The sequence below is a fragment of the Rhipicephalus sanguineus genome, chromosome 2 (assembly GCF_013339695.2).
Source record: "Rhipicephalus sanguineus isolate Rsan-2018 chromosome 2, BIME_Rsan_1.4, whole genome shotgun sequence".
Taxonomy (NCBI): Eukaryota; Metazoa; Arthropoda; class Arachnida; order Ixodida; family Ixodidae; genus Rhipicephalus; species Rhipicephalus sanguineus.
Genome location: NC_051177.1, coordinates 175,943,479 through 175,963,159, shown reverse-complemented (window position 1 = coordinate 175,963,159; position 19,681 = coordinate 175,943,479). Strand labels below are relative to the sequence as shown.

General features: G+C 49.6%; 1 protein-coding gene across 1 annotated transcript in view; it reads right to left on the bottom strand.

Moving 5' to 3' along the window:
* Window positions 1-8,371: 8,371 nt before the first annotated feature.
* LOC119382051 (high-affinity choline transporter 1) overlaps window positions 8,372-19,681 on the bottom strand; it is a 47,390-nt gene continuing 36,080 nt past the window's right edge. The window contains exon 9 of the mRNA XM_037649787.2: window positions 8,372-8,579. Coding sequence (XP_037505715.1) covers window positions 8,372-8,579 — 208 coding nt within the window. The remainder of the gene's footprint in view (window positions 8,580-19,681) is intronic.

Genomic DNA, 19,681 nt, shown 5'->3' with positions numbered 1-19,681 from the left:
TCACACAAGCATGGTTCCTGTCTGACGATACCTTTGTTCACTCTGTTGGCCCAATAAACGACGCCTCACTTTCTTTAGCACTGTCTATCTAATTTATTCCAACGCAGCCCTATGTCCACAACAACATCCACGCCGGCTAATTTCAGAGGTGAGTCGCCGTTCAATAGATATACTTTTCGGTGTAAACGGTGCGGCCGGCTCCAAATATAGCTAAAGCGTGTAGACAGGCTGCCAACCAATCTCAAGTACAGGATAGGTTTAGGAGTGCTTTTGTCTGGGCAAGTCGGCGCGACACAGCGAGGTTAACAAACACGAAAGACGTGATGAAAGACATGTACACACAGGACCAGGCGCCGCACTGCTCCTGTGCGTACAGATGTCTTTCGTTTCGTGTTTCGTGCTGGTTAACTTCGCAAATACAGGATAGGTATCTGAGCTGTAGCTGAATAGTTTTTACTTGCGTGAACAGCACATGAACAGGAACAAGACAGCACGACTAGCGTGTTCTCTGCGCTCACTCCTGGTTTCCTAGATGTACATAGACAACTTGTTCGTTTGGGACGAATACGTCGCGGTAGACGTCGTAAATGACTATTCGCTTACTCATTTGCTGCAGTATGCCGCGATAGTTTTATCATCACTGTTTTATAGGCGTTGTAGCAGTTGCAATATTCTAAGAACTGTACCTGCGGCGGCATAGTACTTTATGACGCCGTAATCAGATCAGTCGGCACTCATGATGATGCTCTCGAAAAGCGGATAACTTGCTGCGGAGTTTATGGTGAATGCTGTGTGGTAAAAGATTGCGGCAGGCTCCACACATGATGACGCTGAAAAACTTTTTTTTATTGACGAAAAGGTTTCCGGGCAAGTGGGTGGGGTCGTCAGTCCAGGGCTCCACTGGCCTTTGCGGCTCGCTGGGCTTGGCCGAGCAGAGCCAGCTGGCTCTCCGGATCCTGTGTTAGCAAGCCAGGTCTCACACTGCCTTAATCGAGATGTTGTCCCCAAAAAATGCTAGGCCTGCGCTGAAACCGCAGCACAGTCACAGAAAAAGCTGAAAGAGCGGCGTTTCTAGAGCCCGTTGTCAGCTCTCTTGGGGCTACTAATACAAATACACTAGCAAGGCACCCACTACACCATAAATCACAATTTTTGTGAAGTTGGGAAGCACCTACTAAGCCAATATTCGTCATTCTGCGGAGAAGCGAGGCACCAGCTGCACGTCTGTAAGGCATTATGTGCACTTTGTGGAAGCGACAACTGATGACGATAAAGAATTATTGCTCAACCCTTTGTAATGGGTTCGAAGCTTTAAACGGCCCACCAGTTATGCAATTTGCATTGGGTGACGCCCGGTCGCTGTTTCCCTCTTCCGCCATGCTGTTCTACATAACATACGTTGACGTGGGAGAGAGGGCGGGGGGGCGAAGAATTTTACTGAGACTCCGAGGAAATGGATCATGCGCTTATGGGCTTTCTTGGCAGCCAATACAAGTGCACTTGCGAGGAACACACTACGCTATAAATCATTGTAATTTTTTAGACGTAGGGAAGCAGGCACTATGCCATTTTTCGTCATTCTAAGGAGAGCGGTGGTACCTGCTCAACGCATGTAAGGCATTATGCGCACTTTGTTGATGCTGTGCCTGATGACGATGAAGAATTATCGCGGAACCCTTTGTAATGGGTTTGAAGCATTCAACAACCTACTCGTTGCGCAATTCGCATTGTGTGACGCCTGGTTACAGAATTCGCGTTGTGCGACGCTTGGTGCTTATTTTACTCTTCTACCACGCTATATTGCATATGTTAATGTGGTTCCTTCGCGACATGAATCCTGTATAGGACCTTTTTGCAAAGCAGTTTCAAGCACTGGCATGGCTCAGAGGTTGAATACTGGGTTCCCACGCAGCGGGCCCAGGTTCGAACATCGTTCCATCCTGGAATATTTGAATTTTTTTACTTATTTCGAGCGACAGTGGTTACGGACACCGGCGGCGGCGGCGGCGGACAACTACGGCGCCAAAAACGGCCGCTGAAATGATCTCATAACAGCTTTCGCTGCAATATAGGAGAATAGATGTTTTGGGGCCGCAATTCGCATTCCCACGTAATGGCGAGAGCTGGCCGTTCTCCACACCACCCACAGCTGCGCGCGTATATTGAGGGATTTACGTAGTGTTTTCTTTGTAAGTGAGGGTACGTGTTTGTTTGTACTCGACGCCAATCACACGCCTGTTATACGGTAAGATCCGGATCGGGATGACTGTATTTTTGTCGTAGCGTCCTCGAAAACCAAAGGGCAGAACGACAAAAATACAGCCTTTCCACACATTGTGCGAATCGATTTCAAGTCAAGCAGTCAACGAGTAGATTTGACCCAAGTCCTATAAGATAGATCTATACGTCTTTGTTTCATCTGAGTAGTGTCATCTCCAAAGGTGCGCTTAGTGAACACAAACGACACAAACGAAAAAGTACTAGACGCAACGAGCGCAAACTACCAACTGGTTTATTGTCTGAAAAAACGTAGCCCCAAGAAAGGGGTGTGTCAAACGAGCATGCGCAGATGCTCATAAGAAGGCAAACGGGGCAGGGCGAAATTGAGCAAGGGGGGGGGGGTAGGGAAGAAAGGAAAAGGTGATAAAGGAGGGTAAGGAGGGAACGCGATCCGAAGAAGCAAGATCGAATAAAAATTAGCTTGTAATTTTCGCAAAATCTACCTCAGCCGCTTCCTGGCCTTCTTCCATAATTTTCAATGTCTCTAAAATTTCTCGGACCGTTTTTTCTTCGGAGCGGGCTACTACAGCTGTTCTTTCGGAGAAGGCTTTACATGAACATTTCTTGCAATGTGCCGCTAAGTTACTAGCGGCTGCTAGCTGCTGGCAGGCGTACCGATGCTCTCTTATAGCCTTAGATTAAGGCATCGTCCCGTATGTCCGACGTATGACCTACCACACGATAACGGTATCTTATACACCACCCCTTTCGTGCACCCTACGAACCTGTCTCTGTGCTTAACATCGCAAATTGGCTTTTGGGTCATTTTACCTGTATTGACCTTTTTTCACAAGCCTTTCAGCTTTTGCGGAGCTGAAAAGATTACGTTAATATCGTGTCACGCAGCGATTTTCCTCATTCTATGTGAAAGATTGTGTACGTATGGCAAAACGACAGGCTTCTTGCTTTTATCTATAGGTACTTAAGCTATGTTAGGGTCGCGTTTTAGTTCTCCTATCTGCTTTTCACAACTCTGTGTAATCATTCCTTTAGGATAGCCACTGCTCTGAAGTCGCCTAATTTGAGTAGTGTGCATAGCTTACCAGGCACGTTGACTGCACTGGCGTCTAAAGGCTACGCGTCATTGCCTGACGTAACGGCGGCACTCACGTTACAGCACATACGCCACTTTTATCGAAACGAAGTGTAAGCGGCCTTTGTTGGCGTATTCCTGCGGGTATACGAGCAACCGTAAACTACAGCTTCTTCAGTGAGGGAGAACATATGTGAGCGTTGCTGTGCTATTTTGATATCGTCAAGAATAACATCTGGTACGTCTTTCTCGTGTTTAAGCCGCGCGAAGCATCTTATAAAGCTCTGAATGTCTATTTGCGCTGTCCCGGATTCATATACAGTGTGAATCGCCAGTAGGGCATAGCCGCATATAATGTGCCGTGGTATGCATGCGGGCATGCGCCACGGCACATTATATGTGGGAGAACTAAAGAAAGTGAAATGTTCGAGGGGCTCGTTCCTTTTGTTAGAGGCAACCTAATCAATCCAACAGACACTAAGTATTAAGCCAAGGGAAGCATAGGAGGCACTATTCAATAATTTATGTGTAGTGTAGCAATTATAACGCAAAATGGAAGTGAACTAAAGTGGACCAAAATGCACCTTTGCCGTCCGCGTGTTGTGAGGCACAGAAAATATTACGTGAGTGCGCGTGCTGCGCATACACTTTGTCTTTGCGACGTTGGCCTGAGTGAAAAGAAATAAAATAAAAAGGCGCTGATATCGCGTGAGCAGGCCCTAGTCGTGGGCTGGGGAAGACCGAGAAAGTACCTCACGGAGGACGAGGCTAGAGCAGCTCGAAGTGCCTTTCGCCGTAACCGCCGTCGGGAGGAAGCGGCTACGAACGAAGCTGCGGCAGCGGTTCGACGAGAGCAACATGAAGCCCTAATGCGATGCAGGCGTTTTGGAAATGCACAACTGGTGGATAGAGAGGTCGCTGCTATAAGAACACATCAGCTGGAAGTTCAATGGAAAGTTTATCAGCAGGTCAATAGAATGTCCAAATAGGCTTTCGCCTTCACATTCTTAGAAAGTTCTAAGTTTCCCCTGTAATTTTTACGTTATTGAGCTCTAATCATGCAAGCTGTAAGCAAGTCGTGGCCCGTAGTGGCCCTGCCACATAATCAGCACGCGTGTGCATTCGTTCAGACACGAATTCGAGCTGATCCCTTTATTGGTCACAATCTGGCTTTACGGTGCACACGGGCCTATCTGGCGGCTGGTATACAGTTTATGTCAGCTACGCCGAACTACGTCCGAGAGTGCGGAGCGAGTCAGGGAACAAAAGCGTGCTAATGACATCTTAGTCGAAACCAAGAAGAAAAATAAGCAGGGGAAGAGTATGTAATAACAGGGCAAGGTAACCCATGGTCATTATGCATAACGAACTGTTTTCTAAGAGAAGGCAAGCGTGGCAGAGGTGGTAGACAGTTAGCTGGGCAGACAAGGTTCAGAAGATTGCGGAGATGCCGTGGCATCAGCTAGCACAGCTGACAGCGGTTTAATTAGAGAAATATGGGAGATGCCATTATCCTGGCGATGGTCATGGTCAGGCTGATGTTGATGACGACGATGACAACGAACATGTCGACAAAAGCAATATATTTGAAGCGGCTTCACTGACTTAACGTCGCCAAGACTGGTTAAACAGCGAAGCTGGTGGCATCATATTGCTATTTCATTGCTTGACTTTTCTCTGTAGTATTTTTGCCACCATGTGCACTGCTTAACCAGTCTTCGCAACATTAAGTCAGTGAAGCCGCTGCAAATTTCAAATTCATAACGTTTACTGGACCGGAGCTTAGTAGTGGGGCTTGCCCAATTTTTTTCGCACATACCCACTAGGCTTGTTATAGACAGCTTCATTTCTGGTGCACCGAAGGTGCTGTGGGGCTCGCTATTTCTGTAGTGCCACCACAATTTTCATTGTGGATGGCCTCGCGCGAGCTACACAGATAACATAACGTCATGCGTGGGATCATAGTGACCTGCTAAATGTGCAAACGCAACGTGGCACAGTCAGTAACTTAACATGCAATTAGTTAACTATAAATTATCTTGATGTCCGCTGCTGCTGTGAAGCTTGATTAGAGTGAAAGCTTGAGTCGAGTTAACTACAACGTGACGAGCCACGCAGTAGTGCAGATAATTTCGTCCACGTGCGGTGTTTTAACAGGCAATGACACGGGCCTGTAGCATTTCGCCTCCATCGAAATGCAACCATCGCTGCCGGTATACAGCCCGCGCCTTTCGGGGCAGCAGCCGAGCACCGTAACCACTAAGCCACTGCGGCGGCCTGTCGAGTCGATACTGCGACCAAGGAGCTTTGAACAGCGAAGCTGTTTGAGGCAGCCGTAGTTTGTGCGGCCTATCAGGTATGGGCCACCGAAATTGCGTAAATCCCACTACTCACCACTGGTCCACTAAAAATGAAGAAGGCAACAGTTAGCCCAACAAACGAGTATATTGATTGATTGATTGCAATAACTTTAGTGAGGTCCTGCGGAACGCGCCACAAAAAATTGTGTGGCCTATCAGAAACTATCATCATCATGAACGGATATGTGACAGAGAAATTGGGTAAATCCCACTACTCACTGTTGGTCCGCTAAAAAAGAAGAAGGCAACAGTTAGCCCACACTAGGGAACGGGCATGCGTCACAGAACGTATCATCATCATAAACGGGTTTGTGCCAGAGAAATCGGGTAAATCCCACTGCTCACCAGTAGTCCATTGAAAAGGATGAAGGCAACAGTTAGCCCAACACTCGGGAACGGGAAAGCCAACGGCGGCTGCAAGACCCCGAATCGGTGGAAGGCCTACGCCAACGGCGATCTGCCCGTAGATCTATGAGATGTGCGACCGCTTGGTTTCAGCACGAGTTTGGCTCTTGACTTTGGACATTTGCGTCGTGTCTGACTATGTGGTTCAACTCGAACCTCTCCAAGCTGAGAATCAACGTAGAAACAACCTAGCATCACCTAGCTAACGTCTAGCAACGACCTATGAGCAACCTAGAAACAACCCTCATCACCTAGCTAAGGCCTAGAAACAACCTAGATGCAACCAGATTAGTCTTCAGAATCGCCCAGTTTCGCTGCGCAAAGCCTTGCGCGGCTTAGTGCTTCACCATTTTTTTCAAACCTCCTTGACTGCGACATACTTGGAGACAGAAGCAGCGTAAAAGACGGGAGACTACATGCGGCCGTCTTCGCCTAGTGTGTCATTGCGTTGGTACTTTCTTGGGAATCATTCCCAAGCTTTATCTTTAGTCGCACGCTCGCTTTTAAGAAAACAAGCGTTACTGATATCACGTGCCCAACTCTCGACTGTTCCTCTTGACTTGCTCTTGACTCAAGTTTCCTGCTGAGACCCATCGGGAATTACGGATGTCAGTGATTTTATTAACAAGTTTGCGTCTCATTGTACGGTGGAGCTTGCGTGAGCATGTTGGGCAAAAAAAAAAAAGCACTCTACAACTGTGCATACAAGCTGAACTTCCAGGACACGATGTCGGGGAACAACTTGTAGCAGAAGCAGAGCGCCAAAGACAAAAGAGTAGCCATTCCAGGAGTGCAAGGAATAGTCTTTATTTGCTTAAACAATGGTGTATGAGATAACATATGCTAAATATGTCGCGAAAATGCACGTCAACTACGCATGAAATATGAAAGTCGGATAAACACCTTCCATCGAGGGTCGAAGCTTAAACGGAAATCGCAGGTGAATACCACCTGCTGTAAGCAACAGAAGATAGCGTCTCGATAAGCGTGCAACCCCCCCCCCCCCCCCCCAACACAATTCTAAACCAATGTCTTCCGCTATTTCTTATCAGGCATTGAAGCTCAATTTCACCATTTTCACTTAGTCCACGTAAACGTGCGTTTCTTGTTCTGCTAATGGACCTCTACTGTTCTGCCGTAAACCCGCGAAATCAACGCCACTGGTGCACTGTCGGCGTCAAATGAAATAAGAACAGCGCCAAGCATTCGCCCGTCCAGTCATCCTCATGGACAGGCGCGCACATCGAGTCTGGCAGCATTGCGCGCATGCGCGCATGTCCGCGTTGATGACTGGACGGCGCGTGCTTGGCGCTGTTCGCGTTTCATTCGATACCGATAGTACGTGCAGAAACGAACAGCGCCGTTTACAATTTCGCAAGCGGCAACGACTCGCGTCTCCCTAAACGTCTCTGGTATCGGCGGCCTTCAGAAACGTCAGAGCAGCGAGTTGTCAAAGAATGCTTATGCGTATCTGCAAACGTCTTTCATGCATTCCCTTGAACGATTATGTATACCGCCGACACAGCTAACGAAACTATAAGTCTTTAGTGATCTAGAGAAGATTGGTTTTGTATACCCAGTGTTCCTACAAGACTTTCAGCAATATTTCTATAGGGTTTTCGATTAACAAAAGAATATCTTAATAAAGCTATGTTAGATGCAGTGACGTTCATAAAAGGTAACATCACGCCAATTATTTGAGTAATAGATAAAATTCAGTAATTACCGCCCTAATTATTTGCCTTGTGGTACTCTTTACAGCTCAAAACTTGCAGCCGGCGAGTTTAAAATATTTTGGCTGGCGCCGGTTTCGAGATATTTGTTCCCAAACTGAGCTATGAACACAAGGCATGGACGTTCTAATTAGGGTTCTGCTTCTATGCGCAAGACGGCGTTCTGTTAAAGAGTAACTGGAACAACAGAGTATTCTTACACGCAACATTGCCCGCGCATACATCTTAAATATCCGCGCCACCCTGACATTCCATTCGTGAATCGCTATACGTACACTATAAATTATCTTTAAAAAAAGAACTAACTAAGGGTATCGATCAGCGTGCTTTTAACATTTATGGATGTCCGCCACTCCTAGCAGCTTGTTTTGGAGAAACCTTATTTCTTCGTCAGAAGCCTTATTTTCGAATATTGCTTAGAGTGTTCGTGGAAACACCCCGGTATGCATAATTATATACCCGTGTCAAACATGGTTTTTCGAGAGCACATTTTTCTCTTTATCGTTACCGCCCGGCCCAACGAGGCGCTCGCCATCGACTCGGCGGCGTGGCGCTGCGGCTCAGGGCTTCTTGGCGGTTCCGGGCGTGGGTCCACGTTCGGCGGATGAGGCGGCCGACGCCGCCTGAGAAACGTCGCTGCGCGCCGACTTGCGAGACCCCTCGCTGGGGCGCCGGCTCTTCTTGCGCTTGCGCTTGGTGGAAGACATGTCGCTGGGCTCCTCGGTCTTCGGATTAGGTTTGCCGTGACTCTTGAACGTGAGGTCCGCGCTGCAAGGACGCAGCAACGGGCGTCATTGGCAAGGGACGAAATAAACTGTTCATTCACTGCTTAACAATTTCCACAACAGGGTGTCATAACGGAAAAAGCTCGCGTTGGAGTAAGCCGAAGCGAACCACACGTACTGAAAGGTATCCACTCGCCCACTAATCTATATACTTCTGCTATACTCCAAGAAAGAACAAAAAATTTGCCTGTTACTCTGTTTAGCGAGTCCTGCCGTTCGAGATACATCACTCGATCCCTTTAAGGATACACGTTAACTGTCTTTTAAGGCACAATCCTTAGAGTCCTCATCAAACGCGAAAAGTGACCGTTATGTGACGTCGCCACGCAGCATGATGACGTCATCACAAGATATCGTGGCTTGTTCAAAAATAAGAAGATAGCTTTCGCCTTCAAGACGTCTCAGGCGAACACAAAAGCGACCGTCTAACTTTTTAAATATAATTATACTTTCTTCGGAGAGTCGCGGGAGGCGCGACTCTCCAGAGAGATAACGTGCATCTTTAAAGAGGTTTATGTACGTGCCAAGTCAGGACTAAAAAAAAAATAAGTAATAACAGGTAATTTTTTTTCCTTCATGGGGCGTAGATCTAACCCCGGGCGAGTTAGGCAGCGCGACCACTCATGTTCCTTGATGGTGGCTTGAAACACCATCTCAGACAGGCTGCAAGTATTATACGAACTTCTGGGTGTATGAATGAATGAATGAATGAATGTTTATTTGATGTTGAGCAGAAGTTCAAGAAAGGTACAGGGGCAAAAGGCGAGCAACGCCTGACAGGGGCCCCTGCACCCGCAACATATTAGAACATCATGTTACGTGGTATAATGATAGTTCATTGTCAGTGTACAAAATACGTGCAAAATCGTTATACATTTACATACAGTACATTAAGCCCACAGGACTTAAACAGTATTAATTTGACATAGTTTTTTGTGCAACTATTGATTCTTAGTAAATAGATGGCAAATGCTGAAAGGTAGCAGTGCTAAATGCTGAAAGGTAGCAAATACAACTAAACAGAAAATATGTAAAACAAAAAGACTTACAAGCATTAAAATGCAATGTTGTGCATGTAGATTACCACAGTGCCAGAAATGAAGCATACGAGCACGAACATAAACGTATTCACGTTAGGAAAAGCCAAGAGAAAACTATATATATATATACCAGCAAACCCTCCAATGCTACCTGACTGCCTGCTTCAGTCGAGACCATAGCCGTGTAATGAGAGAGGCGAATCTAAGGTGCTAGATTTCTGTGAGTGATTATCACGCCAAACCGACATACAATAAAACACAATGAAAGTCCTTGAAAAGATCTACAACTGGGCTAATTGGTACGGTTATATTTACGATTGAAGGAGCGCGAAAAACACACAGTTAGGCATAACAAGTGCGTACTCTCAACTGAGAGGTTTATTGAGGAGAAAAAGAAAAGGAAGGCCAACTGAAACAAAAACTGTGCAGTCGCCAGTGCGTAACAATCTTGCCACATTGCAAAAAGGAAAAAAAAGGAAATAAGACTGATAATAATATCTGCTGTTTTACGTCCCAAAACCACGATATGATTATGAGGCACGCAGTAGTGGAGGGGCTCTGGAAATTTCGACCATCTGGCGATCTTTACGTGCACTGACATCGAACAGTAGACGGTCCTCTAGCATTTCGCCTCCATCGAAATGCGGCCGCCGCGGCCGGGATCGAACCCGCTACCTTCGGGTCAGCAGCCTAGCACCGTAACCGCTACACGACCGCGGAGGACTTAGTAAGACTGACTGATTAAGTAAGACTGACTAAACAATCTTAACGTCTTGCAACGCTACAAAAAGGAGGTGCATAAATGTGGCACGTAAGCTGCCGCCCATCCAAGAAAATATTTTCGCCTCGCGATAACGCCACTGAAGGGGGGATTCTATTATATCGCGTAATAATAATAATAATAATAATAATAATAATAATAATAATAATAATAATTGTAGGGGTTTAACGTCCCAAAATCACCATATGATTATGAGAGACGCCGCAGCGGAGGGCTCCGGAAATTTCGACCACCTGGGGTTTTTTAAAGTGCACCTAAATCTAAATACACGGGCCTCAAGCATTTTCGCCTCCATCGAAAATGCGGCCGCCTATTATGGCGCGTGCCGTGGCGTATTGCTGCCTACACGAAACTGTCCTCTTGCTAAGTGTTGAAAGGTAGTTGCAAACCTTGCAATGCGCAGCAGCTTAATGCGAGCAATCCTGACACGTGACAATGGAAGCACTCTTCATCAAGAATACTGGTGATGTCTGCGTCTGCTCTCCTTCAGGGGCGTTATCACGAAGCGAAATTAGCTTCTTGGAGGCGTGGTAGCTAAGGCCTAGCTTGCTACGTCTTTCTAGGCACGTTCTGATCATGTGTTGTCAATCTTATGCATCTTCTTGTAATAGTGCGAGATGTTAAAATTATTTAGCCAACCTCATTTTATTGTTGTTTTGCAAGTTGGCAAGATTGGCGACTGCGCAGCTGGTTTGAGTTCGTCTTCCTATGCTGTTTTCTTCTATAAACCTCCCTGTTAGAAGTAGGCGCTTCTTACGCCTAACTTTGTCGGTGTTGTCTGCGCTTCTTAATTATTAAGTGAAAATCCACAGAATGGGCGCTTTTTCCGTAACGCCCTTTTCGCCAAAAGGTTCAAGGCTTGCCAACACACAAATTGTTCAGAGCTCAGACATGCGCGTGTTCTTCGTTACTGCACTTTGTATAGCATACACCTATACAGACATCAGATTAAGCCCGACACAATACATACGCATGCACGGTGCTCACGCTGACTACAGCCAAATAGCTGACGTGCGCAGAACTGTAACTAACATACTTATGTAGCCATAGGGGCGCGCGTACGGGGGAAGGACAGGCGGGGTGGCCTCGCCTCCTGTGTGCGTGTGTGTGTGTGTGCGTGTGTGCGTGTGCGTGTGTGCGTGTGTGTGTGTGTGTGTGTGTGTGTGTGTGTGTGTGTGTGTGTTCGTGCGCGCGCGTGTGTGTGTGTGTGTGTGTGTGTGTGTGTGTGTGTGTGTGTTTGTGTTGAGGGGGGGTTGCGCAAAGGCTGTCTCATACTTGTACCACGGCCGCTCGATGAAAAACACGGTGCAGCCTGCCGCGTCGCGGCGCAGTCAATGGGCGAGAGCGGGGAAGCGGAGTAGACAGTTGTCGCCGCATTTCGCTAGGAGGACGCCAGTAGTAGGGGAAGGCTCCACGCCACGCGCGGGCGGGAAGGAGCGCGCGTTCAGCGGGTTGGTCGAGGTAGTGGTTGTTTTTCTCCACATGAATCGCTCGCACTGTCACTCAAGATAATTTGCGCATGTGTGATATTTTATACGTTAGGCAAAATGCCGCGTAACTGTTGTGTACCGTTGTGTTCCACGAATGCATTGAAGCACCCGCAAATACGCTACCACGAGTTTCCCAGTAACGCAGAACGCAGGGCAGCATGGCTGCGAAACATTTCCCGTGAAGGAACCGGCGGGAAGGGACAGTATGGCAGCCTAATGAAAGGTCCCTCATGTGCGCCTTGCGTTTTACAGAGCAGGACTACAAGAAGACCGAGAAGTTGATGATACTTTTGCCAACGGCTGTGCCGACAGTGTTCCCCGGTTATCCAAGCTACATGAGCACGAGGAGCACGCCTGCTCCGAGGAAGAAGCGGCCACGCTCCGAAATAGAAGCCGATAATGCGCAGTCGCGTGCCGAGTGCTCGGGCAATGCTGCTTCAAAATAGCCGTTTTGTCATTAGCCAAAACGGCTCGTCAAGTGACAGCACCGAAGCCACGACCCCCAACAACTCTGAACTAGGGAATGAAACGTGCGTGGAAATGGCATCATTTTCAGATGCATCATGTAAAACTACATTCGACCTTGTTAAACTGACAGAAGAAGCTAAAAACAAACGCGCTGCTTCCAAGCGAAGATCGCTCGTATGAAAGGAGCACTGCAGGCCCTTCAAGAAAAAGTGGATGAGGCTGAGGAGCGCACGCAGCTTTATGAAAATAACACGGACATTGCCTGTTTTATGAAGGTGCTGAATGATGCTGCGCAAGGTGACAAGACTGCCGAGTTCGTCACAAACCATGTTCGCAGTTTTTCGACGAAGAACCACCACTACAGTGACGTCATTGTAAGGGAATGTGTAATCTGGAAGGCATGCTTCAACAAAAGTTATGAGCATGCAAGGTCCAGAAATATCTTTCAGCTCCCTTGTCGCTCAACGCTCCAGAAATATGTAGGCCATTTAACAGGTGGAATCGGCGTCAGTTCGTTGACAAAGGAGCGGCTGTGCACCGAATTCAAGGGTCTCACTGTAGAGCAAGAAGCGTTCTGCTCCCTGATCGTTGACGAGATGGCCATACAGCAGAGGGTCATATAAGACCGACAAGTCAACAAACGTTTTGGTTTTGTTGACCGTGGTGAAGAAGAGCACTCAACAGCGGTACCCCAAGTGGCAAACCGATTACTATGTTTTGTAATAAGAGGCTTGTCAACATCATATATTATTCCTGTCGCATATTTTTTCACGAGATGTCTGAAAGGTGACCAGCTGTTCTCTATGACCATGAAAGTGCTGAAAGTGGACTTGCGGGGCGGACGACCACGCCATGAAAGTCTGCAATGTTTTCATCAGAAAGCTCTTTCGAACGCTTCTTGCCAACTGGGCAGGAAATGTTAATATGTCAGTTGAGCGTCTCGTACGCTTGGCGCAAGAACCTCTGGCCAGGAAAGTGCTGCGCCTGTGATTCCAATAACACAGTGATCCTTTTTCACGCGCGTGCAATAAAGCAATTATGACTCCCCTGATGTTCACAATGCTTTTGTTTCTAAGGTGTGAGCAACAGTCATTCCGGAAATACAACCGCGGCTGTCAATGAGCGACTCCCCTGTTGGTAAAATAAATGTAGCACAAACATACATTATCGAGGATAAACAGCACAACAGCAACAAAAGAGAGAAAACATGATGCGAAAAATCGCAACTCGCACGAGCAACCACTTCAGATAAAACTAACACTTGCTATATTTAGGTTGAAGCATCGCCGGCGCACATTCGGTAGGACGATTACCAATATAGTTAACGCTATAGCAAGTTTATTGTAACCCTTTAAAAACTAACAAGCGCATACCAGCTCCGCTGTCAAGCCGCGATCCGCCGCAATAATTACGGCGCTCTCGCTTTCGGCCTCCCCAGAGGCTCCCCCACTGGTGGCGCCGCGGCGGCAGCCAGGAGCACTAGGCACGCGACGCAGTATCCGCTCCACGCGGCAGGCCGCACCGTGTGTTTTTCTTCGAGCGGCCGTGCTTGTACTCAGTCGGACTTGTCCTGTCATTGTATATAAAGCAGGGTTATGGCCACGCAGGTTTTTGATTATAATGGTGGCCGAAGGCACCTGATGTTGCATTCCAAGAACTCCCGGAAAGCCAGGAACCAAATGCAGCATTGTGAGAATGGATGCCCTCGTTTGATATTGATTTGTTGCTCCATTGTGAGCACGTTCTTTTGGAATCAACCAACGGGATGGAAGGGGGGTTGGGGAGGCTGTGAAGACACTTTGACTCCCCCCCCCCCTCATGGAACCCTGCGCATGCCTTTTTATATATCACTACAATAACTGCAGTGTATTGTACAATGGGTTCACATCCCTGCCCTACACAAATAAATGGACGCTGAAGTGCAACGATTAATCAGTTTAGACTAAGTATTATCTGGAATCTACTTTATTATTAACTTATCTCTCCTAAGTTTATTAATAGAAAAGAAAATGAAGGTCATAGTTTCGTTTTGAAACATCAGGCCGATATCTGCGTACATTACTGTCATCGTGACACCACGAATTTAAGTGTTTTGTTCGCATTTTGGTAACATTGGCTCATTAATATTCCCTGAAATATTGGCTCACTCAGAGGACAAAGTACTACATTTTTACCGATTGAAAACTGTGTGGGGGTACTTAGCGTATCGTCGCCACTTCCATTTCCATATTACCCCTTTTCTCTCCTGCCAAGCATCTTCTCGCGGCAAGAAAGGTGCTTGAGGTATTGTGAAAAGGTAATTTGCTGATACTCTAAAGACCGTTGTCCTCTTTACTGTTCCATTAAACAACAAACATATTTCTTCGCGTATGTGCCGACGGAGGAAAGAAACAGGTCTTCACGGCAGCTCGAGGCTATAGGATCGCCATGAAAGGTGAGCATGGGGTAGAGGACATGCATTTGAGTCTCGGGCGTGGTGTAAGAATGTTGTTTTTATACCTCGGTCATGAGGGAGTGAGCGAAACGGGCAGGCAGAGAGATAAAGTCTCCAAAAGCGAGCAGACTTTTTTGAGTGCCCACAAAAGAGCGGCGGCGTTGCCTGAATGTGTTGGCACCTCACTAAGTCTCCGTCTTGGGCCTGTTGTTATGCCAGTAGCATGCAATTAAGCTAGTATGCTATTAGGGCTTTTAAAGCGAAAGCCTTAGAGCCCTCATCAAACGCGAAAATTGAGCATCGACGGCGTCGGCGTCAACGCGTGTAATGCAAGAAGCCATCATCACGTGAAGACGTCACCACATCATAGCGCCGCAATATGCGACGTCATCATGACGTCACATGATGACATCACATGACATCTCGCTAGGTCAAAAGGAGGTAATGCAAAACCAGGAGACGTGCAGAAAGTTTGTAATGCCTCCGATCTTGGAGGCAGTGCAAAACCACGGTAGGTGCACAAAGCTTTCGGAGGGCGCAGGGGATCAATACATCAACTGAGAACAAGAAGAGGCCCCTGCAGGCGCCATCAAAATCTGACATCACGGCGAGCTGGTGAGGGTACTTAGCGTAGCGTCGCCACCTGCATTTCCATTTTACCTGTTTTCTCTCCTGCCAAGCGTCTTCTCGCAGCAAGAAAGGTGGTTTAGGTATTGTGAAAAGGTGCCTCAAGAAAAAGAAAAGCTTGAAACTAGTCAGGTCTGTGTATTTTAGCTGAGTGAAGTCTTAATCGCAAACGCGCGAGAAAATAATGCTGGTGCCATTTAGCAGGCTCGCCTAAGACGACTCAAAGACTTTCACCTTCGAGTCGTCTTAGGCGAGCAGGAGGAGGCAACACTTTTATTGACGCTGTGGCGACCACTGCGCACAGACCTACGCAGCCTCCGTCTCGTCACTGATTAGCCCGGCGTGACACAGCTACCTGCTGCAACACGCTTCCGATAAAAGACAGCGCCACGCAGTTTCACCGGAGGCTTACGTCACCACTGCTGGCTATATAACCCAAGCTACCAAGCTTGGTTTCATGTTTTGTTTCTCTAACCTTCCGTAGCGCAGCATCGGCATGCTTGCCCTGCTGCTGCTACTACGTTAATAAACATCGTTTCGTTTTATGTTGGGATCCGTCCTTCACCGACTCCGCATCCCACATCTGGTGACCCGGAAATCGAACTAACCGCACCGCCATGGCCGACTCAGAAGACCTCACCGCTCTCCGCCATCAGGTACAACAACTCCAACAGGAACTACTGACCCAGCAACAGCAGCAAGCTCGCAACGCTTCCACAAACTAGGCCGTGCCCACCGGCCCCGCAGCTGCTGAAGCCACCCCGCACGCTGCTTCCTGGTGTGTTGCTGTCAAGCTTCCGCCGTTTTGGGCGGACTCACCCGAGGTCTGCTTTGCCCAGGTCGAGGCCCAGTTCTCCTTGGCGCACATCAACCAAGACCGGACCCGCTACGACTACGTCGTCGCCCACTTGGACGCACGTTACGCCAACGAGGTCCGGGATATCCTCGCAAACCCGCCAACGGCTAACGCGTACGAACACCTGAAGACCGCACTTATCCGTCGCTTATCACTCTCAGAAGAACAAAAGATACAACTGCAGTCCACTGAGCTCGCTGAGCGCAACCCTTCGCAGCTCCTACGCCACATGCGTGCGCTCGCGGGCAACATGCACGTACAGGATTCTTCCCTGCGATTGCTGTGGCTCCAACGACTCCCGCCGCACGCCCAGGCAATTCTGCAGGCACAGGTCAGGCTACCTCTCGACGAACTTGTGGAAATTGCTGATCGCGTCGTCGAGGCCTCCTTACCGCAGTTGTCGCCCACCACCCAGGCTGTCGCCGCACCGCTGAACACCACGGAGCTTGCGCGCCGTATCGACGACATCGATCGACGGCTCACCTCCATTCAACAACACCTGGGTGAACGTCTTCCGATGCGACAGCGCCGCCATTCGCCAAGCCGCGACCGGAACACCACCTCATTGCCGCAACCTGACATCAACGGTCCGTGCTACTACCACCGACGCTTCGGCGACAAAGCCCGCCAATGTCGTTCACCTTGTTCCATGGGACATGCGGAAAACGACAACGGCAGCTCGTAGAGACGGCCGCAAGCTGCCAACCCGGAGGCCGTCGCATCTTCGTCACCGACCAGATCACGAAGCAGCGTTACCTGGTCGACAGCGGTTCCGACATTTGCTGCTACCCGCGATCTCACCTTCAAGGCCCTCACCCGCCGACATCTTTCGAGCTCAGCGCGGCAAACCGGTCCACAATCAAGACGTACGGCTCGCTGCGCCTGCACATCCAGCTCAAGAACTCACGCCGCGACCTTCACTGGAACTTTGTCATCGCCGACGTCGCCGAGCCAATCATCGGCTCGGACTTCCTGGCTCACTACAACCTCCTTCCGGACTGCCGCAACGACCGGCTCATCGACGCGACAACGGGACAGTCCACACCAGGCCAGCGAACGACCGCCCAACAACCAAGCATCAAGGTCCACAGTGTCGATGATCACTCGCCATACCATGCCATCCTCGCCGAGTTTCCCGGCTTGACGCACCTAAGCGGACTGCCACGCAAAGTGCAGCACACCACCGTGCACTACATCCGGACCTCTCCAGGCCCCCCGGTTTTTTGCCGTGCCCGTCGCTTTGCCCCAGACCGCATGCGCATAGCCAAGGCAGAGTTCGAAGCCATGCTCCGAGAAGGCATCGCCCGTCGCTCCGACGGCCCATGGGCCTCGCCACTTCAACTTGTCCCGAAGAAGACCGCTGGCTGGCGACCATGTGGGGACTACCGCGCCCTCAACGCACGCACCATCCCGGGCAGGTACCCAGTCCACCACATACAGGACTTCGCCCATCGCATTCATGGCTGCCACGTCTTCTCCGTGCTAGACTTGGTGAAGGCTTACACGCAGATACCCGTCAACCCGGACGACGTCACGAAAACTGCAATAATCACCCCGTTTGGCTTGTTCGAGTTTCCCTTCATGAGTTTTGGCCTTAGGAACGCTGGGCAAACCTTTCAGCGCTTCATCGACGAAATCGTCCGTGGCCTCGACTTCTGCTTCGTCTATCTTGACGACATATTGATCTTTTCACGTGACGCCGAAGAACACCACGGGCACCTTCGTCTGTTGCTCCAACGCCTCGACGACCACGGCCTGCTAGTCAACGTCCAGAAGAGCACGCTCGGCGCTTCCACCGTCCATTTCCTCGGCCACGAAGTTTCGTCAGAGGGAACTCGACCCCTGCCTGATCGCATCTCTGACTTGCAAAAGTACCCTCAACCCACCACCGCTAAAGACCTTCGCCGTTTCCTCGGCATACTGAACTTCTATAGACGCTTCTTACCGCACGCCGCCGACTACCAGGCGCCCATTCATGATGTCCTGGCTGGTCTACGTGGAAACCAACCCGTCACGTGGACACCGATTTGGTGCAAGTTTTTGAGGAATGCAAGACTGCTCTCTGCACCGCCACGCTCCTCTCCCATCCCTTCCCAGACGCTCCCTTGCGACTCTTCACGGACGCCTCTGGTTTCGCCGTCGGCGCCGCCCTGATGCAACGCGTGGACAACACCTGGCACCCCTTGGCATTCTTTTCTAGGAAACACTCAGCTCGGAAGGTGAGCCCTTCAATGGCCAGTTCCACCGACGAAACCCCGACCGCTGCCCGTTCGAGTTCGCCAGCTTACTACAGAGAACTTCTGGCGATATACGAAGCAGTGCAGCACTTTCGCCACGTTCTCGAAGCGCAGCACTGCACCATCTATACCGACCACAAACCTGTAACGTACGCCTTCTCTCAACGTCGCGATAAACTCCCGCCTGTTCAGCAGAACCAACTCTCGTTCATTGCACAGTTCACCACCGACATCCAACACATCAGCGGGAAAGACAACATGGTCGCCGACGCGCTTTCACGTGTGGCTACCATCAGCTCGGTGCAAATAACAGCAGACATCCTCGCCGAGACTCAGACCACGGACGCCGAGCTGCAGGAAGTTCTCAAGGGCACGTCCTCACTTCAGCTAAAAGAAGTCCCCATTCCAGGGTCGGCAAGAACTATCTGCTGCGACACGTCGACAGGATGAAGCAGGCCCTACGTGCCCCTGTGCCATCGCCGTGGTCTTTTCAACCAGCTCCACAACCTCAGCCATCCCGGCATACGTGCCTCTACACGCCTCGTGGTTGACCGCGATGTCTGGCCCTCCATGCAGCGGGATTGTCGCACGTGGGCGCGCTCCTGCATTCACTGCCAACGAGCAAAAATCACCAGGCACGTCACGTCCCCACTCGGAACATTAGCTCAGCCCTCAGGTCGGTTCGAGCACGTCCACCTCGACATCATAGGACCATTTCCCCCAGCAGGACCCTACCGCTACTGCCTCACCGCCATCGACCGCTACACTCGATGGCCCGATGGCATGGCCTCTCGAGGGAATCACCGCGGAAGACGTCGCCTCGGCCTTCTCCGGCTGGATTGCCCGTTTCGGCGCTCCCCGCCGGGTAACCACCGACCAAGGGCGACAGTTTGAGTCTCACCTATTCAGGCTCCTGGGATTGACCATCGGGTTTGAACGCTTGAGGACCACGAGCTACCATCCCTGCGCCAACGGAATGATCGAGCGTTTTCACCGACAGTTCAAAGCCGCCATTATGTGCCACCCAGACTCAACCTGGCTCGAGGCCATCCCAGCTGTCATCCACGGTCTTCGCGCCACCTTCAAGCCGGACATCCATGCTACGCCAGCAGAGCTCGTCTACGGGGAACCACTCCGTCTGCCAGGTGAATT